The following is a 6,995-nucleotide window of genomic DNA, read 5'->3' as shown; positions in this document are numbered from 1 at the left end:
AAGCCACGCTACTGCGCGATACAGTTGCCAGCCTTCAAAAGGCAAATGAAGCCGCCACAAAGCGCAAGGCGCGCAAAAAGAAGCGGATCCAGAGAGAAGGAACTCTAACAATGGAAGCAGGCTCTCAAATAGCTGCTCAAAGGCTTGATAAGGACGCCCAAAGCAAAAGGCAGCAAGGCGGGGCAGATTCTGGCGGGAGCGCGCGGCGCTGTGGACGCTGCGGCGAGCTAGGGCACAACATTCGTACGTGCAAAAATGATGCAGAGGTTGCTGCAGATTAGGCTACAAGTTGTATATAGTTGATATCTATTGGCGTTGTGGAGCAATTAACGTTTGAGGCCGGTTTTCATGATGAAGTGGACGGCTCGCTTGGGTGGACGGCTCGCTTGTGGAATACGTTACTAGGCTTGGGAATTAGGTTCCTCTTTCTCCTTCGGTTCCTCCTTAGGTTCCTCCTTAGGTCCCTCCCGCAAAGGCATGGGCTTGGGCCAAAGAAACTGGAAAGACCCGATAAGTCCGTCTCCAGTCAGATCTGCGAACTCGGAATTCGTCTCCGATAGCTCTTTGAAGCGCGAGTTAGGTATCCAAGTGCGTCTGTAGATTTCGAGGCCGGGGAAGCTATTCTCTATACGGCTCTCTAAGTACGTCTTACAATTAGCACGCTGCTCCTCATTCATGAATTCAGGCCGGTGTCGTCTCTTCCTGCGCCGGCGTGATCGCGGAGGCCTCTGTTCCAAAACATGAGTCCAGCTGGTACCTAGATACAGCTCTGGCGAGCGGCGAAGGGCGTCGAGGGCTACTAGCCATGGCGCAAAAGGGCTGAACACGAATGTGGTGGAGGTAACATGCTCCTCTGCCTTATCAACAACTGCGATATTTCGCCGCGCAAGATAGAATTCGTCGAGATCTTCGAACGCTGGGTCACTTGCGAGCATCTTAATCGGACGACCCTTCTGCGCGTTAGATAGAATTTGAACAACTTCAAGGAATATCATCACCTAGCAGAGGGTCTGCTTCCGCCACTCCTTGTATTCCTCATCCGTGCCCTTAAGGTACCCGGGAATCATGCGAACGCAGCCGAGGCCAAAAACAATCGCTTGGTCGATGTCCCAGCCCTCGAGACGGGATAGCAGGAGAGAGCGAAGCTGGGTTGAGAAGCTTGAGGAGCGCCAATTCATTTGGTAGGCCCTGAATTCGGACAGAAGAGTCGCAAGGGAAACGAAGGGAGCGCCTTCATCCATTACATAAGAGGACATTCTGTGAGTACAGGTTATGTGGGGGATTTATGTGAAAGTTAAGGGCGAGGTATATTTTCTTAAGTGATTCAAGGAAATATAAGTAGAAAAAGGTCAAGATAACATTGACGAACAATGAACCATGTTATTAAAGATATGATGGAGGGTACTTTTAGTGCGGGAAGGTTAACATTGACAAAGATATTGTGAGCTTACCACGGGCATAGGCTCGAGGGCAAAGTGTGTGGTCGAAATGAATGAATTGATATACTACGAAGAGCTACAGAAAGCGTGGCCCCGGGTTGTAGCTATATTACTTACGGGTGGATCATATCTGTTGCCTGAGGCATTGTCTCAGTGAATGTCTCGGGCTGAGCTCGTGCGAGCCCGTGACAGAGCTACATTGTCTTTGTTTCTTTGGCTTGCAATCTTATGATAAATTCGTGCTTTAACTATGTGACTGTAGAAGCATTGATACACTACAAGAAAGAAGAGCGGGGTATGTGCCATGGGATTGATGTTTCGATATACTGCCTTGCTTTCTTACCATAATACCGTGAGCGTTTCTTTGATCAGGTTCTCATGCTGCGCAATGATGTGAAAACTATTTCAACTGCGGACATTCTACAAATCCCAACATGTCACATCATTTCCTCGGGGGGTTCATCCAACAAGAACACAAACATCGAGTTCAGTAGACGTAGAATACTCGAAGGAAGTTGAAGAGAATAGTCCGGAAGATGTAGAGATTTTTGGAGCTTGATCCATGGAAGGTAAGGAATATAGCGATGAGAAATTGAGCCGCGCGAGAGGCATCTGGGATAGCATACCTGAGTCAAAGCTGATATTTCAGATCGGCCCAAATCAAGTCACATACCATGTCATTGTTGCCGGTACCTTTCGACCTCTGTCCAGCCTCTCAAGTTGCGGTAATTCGGTAGAATGGGTGAAAGAGGGGCCCGCCCCTCGGCAAAAACTCCCGGCGCTAGATCTTCACCGCATATCACGTGCACTCGCGACCGCTCATATCTTCTTAGTCCTCCGCTCTGGGCAGAGCATTGCACCGTTTCCGAAACGGACTGATCCCCGATTTGTTTTCTCTGTAAAAGTATCCAAGACAATGGCATTTGTTACAGCTCTCACGGAAGGCTTGGGGATTGAGAGTATGTTCTTCGACATGGGGCGCAAAAAGAGCTTTCAAGAGCTAATCACCAATGGTAGTCCCGGTGATCCAAGCTGGCATGCAATGGGTTGGCTATGCAGAGCTCTCCTCCGCCGTCTCTAACGCCGGCGGGCTCGGAATCGTACGTCGAAGGCAAAAGCACTCCGTAAAGCAAGTCCGAGAAGGATATTGACGTCAATATTTCATATAGTTGACCGGATTGACCCAACCGACGCCTGGTAAAAACCCCAAGCTGAAAAGAAATAAAGCGGAGGTTCTAATGCATATATTTCTAGAGGACCTTCGGAAAGAAATCCGCAAATGCCGCTCCATGACGAGCAAGCCAGTGTGTTCTTACACACCATGAACTCGAGAGCATTACTGAAACCACCAGTTCGGGGTGAACCTCACCCTCCTTCCTGCCATCAATCCCCCAGATTACGCCGCTTACGCCCGCGTCATCATCGAAGAAGGCGTCAAAATCGGTATAGCCCGTCCCAAACGCCCTCCCCTTCCATTCTTTCGCAATCCCCTAGGCTCACTAACGCGTCCCCACAGTCGAAACCGCAGGCTACAGCCCCGGCGCCATAATCAAGCTCCTCAAAACTGCCAATATCAAGATCCTGCACAAATGCACCACAGTTCGGCACGCCCTCTCCGCGGAGAAACTCGGCGTCGACTTCATCTCCATCGACGGCTTCGAAGCCGCGGGCCACATTGGCGACACCGATATCCCAAATATGGTATTACTCCGACGCGCTGCACAGTCCCTCCACATTCCCTTCATCGCCTCCGGTGGCTTTGCCGATGGCCAGGGCCTGGTCGCCGCGTTGGGATTGGGTGCATGTGGAATTAATATGGGAACCCGGTTTATGAGTACGGTAGAGAGTCCGATTCATATCAACGTCAAGAGAGCGATTGTGGAGGGGAAGGAGGAAGATACAGAGTTATTGCTGCGAAAGTGGAAGAATACGAGTCGGCTGTACAAGAATGGGGTGGCGATTGAGGCGAAGAAGATTGAGACGGAGCAAGCGGGAAGTGAGTTCAAGGATGTGCAGCATCTTGTTGCTGGGGCGAGGGGGAAGAGGGTTTTTATTGATGGAGATGTTAATGCTGGGGTGAGTCATTTGTTCTTGCGCGAAAGCAGTTGGGAGGCTGGCGATAGTGGAAAGATGCTAATGTGTTTATTCCTTCAGGTATGGACGGTTGGCCCAGTGCTAGGCGTTGTTCAAGATATCCCGACTTGCGAAATTCTCTTGAAACGCATTGAACGGGAGGCCCTTGAGACGATCGCGAAGTTGAATCAGCTTTCGAAGCCAGGGAGTAAACTGTAGACCTCACTAGTTACTATCGGTGTCGCATTATAGATCAGCGCAATGCTGAGAAGCGAAAGCTGTAAATTATGTACGGGTCGTTTCTGGTGAGATCAACCACTCGTCGCCGAGAAACATCGTGTCAACCCAATTTGTCGAGTGATCAAATAGCGCATCGACGTTTTCCTGCATTCTATCTCCCACAAATCCAGAGCACATCGGTGACCCAAGATCTTCAAGCGGTGATTGACCAATCATTCGTGTTGTTGGGCAGCTCATGGCATCCACAAACCGATCTGTCATAGACATCGCCGAACTGAATGCTGGAGTAAAGCTACTGCCATTACCTCTGCCACGAACCATATAATCTGCTGCGGAGTTGTGGTATTGAGTGTCTTGATGGGTTTCGCTTGCGTCTGTGGTAGGCCGCGAAGCATTTTCAAACTCGCCCATAGTAATGCGGTAAAGTGGAAAGTGGGTTTGAATATGGTTTTGCGACTGGAGAGCGGCCGGGAAGTCGGTGTCATCCGGAAACTGTCCCTTGGACAAAGATAAATCCATCGTCAGAGCGATCCGAAGATAGAGACTTGGTTGTCGCAAAAGAACATCGCCCCAATCATTGACTGCCCTTCGAGGATTCTTTGGTTCAAGCGAAGATAGTCTCGGGCTATCGCTGTCCTGGAAAACGTATTTGTGCTCGTTGCTAGAGCGACGTCTTTGCGTTGACTTCTCGAGCGACATGTAGTCGACTACTTTTCCAATGATCTCAAACACCTCATCCGTACCATCGTATTGGGCTTGTAAGCCCTTCATCGTCATAGTGTAGATATCCAGGCGTCGTCTTTTCCTTGCTGATTGCGACTCTGTAGCAGAAAGCTTCACGTCTAGGACATGCAAAACTAGAGGAAGCGCGGCGTACGCGACTCTAGATGTATCATTAGATCTGGAGTTTCTGCTCGAACATTGCGCTTAACCACTTACACGCTTATGGGAAGGTGCTTTGCTAATTTGAGCTGGACAAGCTCTTTCAAATTGTCCGTTATGCCAGCTGCAGCCGCTTCAACCCTCGATTTGCTCTGGCACATGTGATTGAAATGTGATTTTAATAAATTTGAGCTCGTAATTATGACAAGAACCTCGTAATGATGAATAGCCAAGAGTGCCGAGCTGCGCATCTGGATCAGTAACCTAATACTGAGCTGGAAAGGGTAAATATCGAGCTTACTAATAGTACATGTACATGAGGTTAGTATACAGAACAACGGATTCATGACTGTCGCTGATTCCGGCAGGCGAGGGGAAGGCGATCGTGGCGTTCTCGAACCAGGAATGCAATCGACCTTTGCAGGATTCAATCCGATTGAGGGATAGTCTAGCCTTCTGCTCCGTTGACGAGCCACAGACAGCATCGTTCACGGGATAGATCAACATAATGACTTCGGTGAGGGATACCGCAAGGTCGCAAAGGGTCAGCAACAGCTGAACGAGTGAAGCCTTCGTCGACGCATCGTAAACCCTTGATCTAAAAATCTCGCTATCGAAGTCTTCTTTTGTCAGAAGTTCCAGGCTGAAGTCGAAATCTGCGGAGCTGATACTTAGAGGCCTTCGAACACCGAGCGGTAATATCCGATCACGGAGTATGCAGCACCACCATAGTCGTTTTAGAGCACTCTTCCTCTCCGGTTTCAGGCTCTTGTTAGAGTGATATCGATGCGCATCTGCATCTTTCGCAAATTGTATGGCCGTGCTTAGCCAGAACGTATTCAGGATCTTGTGATTACGCGTTGACGCGTTGTACGTCAACAAAAGCGCACCCTGTGCGACTGAGACCGAGTCTCGCTCTCCATTGAAATCGAAGAGAAGCTATAAGTTGAATGAGCGTCATTTTGGACCGGGATTTTGAGAGGCTATCTGACCTTTGCTCGGCGAAAGTACGCAGCTCGAGCAGATCGCGTGCTGGTGAAACCGAGTTTCCGAATGGTGGCTTGGGGCACAAACTAAATGCCTGTATTAGTATGGTTACCTAAGAGAAGAAGTGCCAAAGACATACACTGCACGCCGCGAAAAGCATTGCTTGGAAAACAAATAACGACATCCTAGAATGATCTCCAAGAACAACATCGCGATTCGTGTACATGTCCCAGAAATCTCCCTCGTTTATGATCGGAAGACTCGGATGCACATGCAGAAAGTACTCTCGCATGAGCTCATCTAGGGCCGGCTGAGTTGGAATGCGGAAGCAACTCTGCCTCTCGAGAAAATTGATATCATCGGGAGCCATTTGCGTGAGGTTGTTGAGTTTGAGGAAAGGGTAATAGGAAGACATGACATGTGGGTCAGTCGATTTGGGAGTCTCTGGATAGCTTGGAGCTGAATTACGCGCGTGTATGAAGGTTGCGTTATTGGGTGCTGTTTCCATCATGCGGCGTCAGAATCCTGCAAAACTCTTTGTACTCTCTTCACTGACCTTCATCAAAGAAGCTTACGGCTTGAAGCCCCTCTCTGGTATCGGACTGAGCTGGCGAGTCCCAATTGAGATCCCGTATTGACTGATCGGAAGGGTCGTCGGGATGGTTTGCCGTGTTCAACCCAATGGAAGCATCCAGGTCAGGGAGTATTTCCTCAACGTTCGTTGGTTGGTACGGAGGCTCCTGATCGAGCAATTCGGGAGGTGGTATTTGGGATGAAGGCTGCGGCACGTTGGATGGGATGGTGGTAGGCAGTGTTGCCCGTAGGGATGGGTTCGACTGTGCTGAATTACGGCTCTTAGTGATACGGCTAGACAACGCAAATCATGAATCAGTAGCTGTCAAGCATAAAGGTCACCGTCCAGATTCTTCAACTCACTATCTTGTAGGTCTCGGTTTGACGACACAGACTTGCTGGTCGAGAGAGCAGTTGGTACAAGTCCCCTCCCGTTGCGATATGTCGCAGCGTACTTTTCGAGCACGACACGCGAGACAGGCTTTCGAGGCTCGTTTTCGAGAGCGAGGGGGAAGGGTAGACCTTGGTTGATCGTCTGCCATGATGATTGATGTCGGGAAGGTGGATGGATAGAGCTATAGTATAGGGGGCATGCGGTATTCAATATGGCTTCCGGGGATGCTTCTCAAAGGTCAGCGCTCTCATGACTGCTGCAGGAGCTGAAGAACAATAAGATGGGAGGAAGGGATCCAGCGGATAGGAAATGGATCTAGCCCTTGTGGCGGCTTTTGCGGGGAGGTGGTGCGGAGGTGGAGTGCGGAGGTTGAATGTGGAGAGTCATGTGAAATCTCTCCGGAGCTA

The 6,995-nt window shown here is 49.7% G+C and overlaps 3 protein-coding genes across 3 annotated transcripts; 1 reads left to right on the top strand and 2 right to left on the bottom strand.

Moving 5' to 3' along the window:
• Window positions 1-401: 401 nt before the first annotated feature.
• BDZ99DRAFT_567396 (uncharacterized protein) lies at window positions 402-1,256 on the bottom strand (the record flags this gene model as incomplete). The annotated part of the gene is made up of 2 exons (XM_033727678.1): window positions 402-950; window positions 1,074-1,256. 2 exons carry the CDS (start codon window positions 1,254-1,256, stop codon window positions 402-404), a joined length of 732 nt encoding a protein of 243 aa, XP_033582533.1.
• Window positions 1,257-2,306: 1,050 nt separating this feature from the next.
• BDZ99DRAFT_495294 (inosine monophosphate dehydrogenase) lies at window positions 2,307-3,891 on the top strand. The gene is made up of 6 exons (XM_033723364.1): window positions 2,307-2,398; window positions 2,457-2,539; window positions 2,609-2,743; window positions 2,792-2,882; window positions 2,956-3,515; window positions 3,594-3,891. Exons 1-6 carry the CDS (start codon window positions 2,356-2,358, stop codon window positions 3,729-3,731), a joined length of 1,050 nt encoding a protein of 349 aa, XP_033582532.1. The 5' UTR covers window positions 2,307-2,355; the 3' UTR covers window positions 3,732-3,891.
• On the bottom strand, window positions 3,610-6,736 carry BDZ99DRAFT_435984 (uncharacterized protein; the record flags this gene model as incomplete). Its single annotated transcript, XM_033717513.1, has 7 exons — window positions 3,610-4,635; window positions 4,692-4,877; window positions 4,936-5,573; window positions 5,627-5,707; window positions 5,761-6,063; window positions 6,197-6,473; window positions 6,558-6,736. 7 exons carry the CDS (start codon window positions 6,734-6,736, stop codon window positions 3,798-3,800), a joined length of 2,502 nt encoding a protein of 833 aa, XP_033582531.1. The 3' UTR covers window positions 3,610-3,797.
• Window positions 6,737-6,995: the final 259 nt, after the last annotated feature.

This window comes from Mytilinidion resinicola (genome assembly GCF_010093595.1).
Source record: "Mytilinidion resinicola strain CBS 304.34 unplaced genomic scaffold BDZ99scaffold_3, whole genome shotgun sequence".
Lineage (NCBI taxonomy): Eukaryota > Fungi > Ascomycota > Dothideomycetes > Mytilinidiales > Mytilinidiaceae > Mytilinidion > Mytilinidion resinicola.
This window is presented reverse-complemented; position numbering and strand designations above follow the sequence as displayed.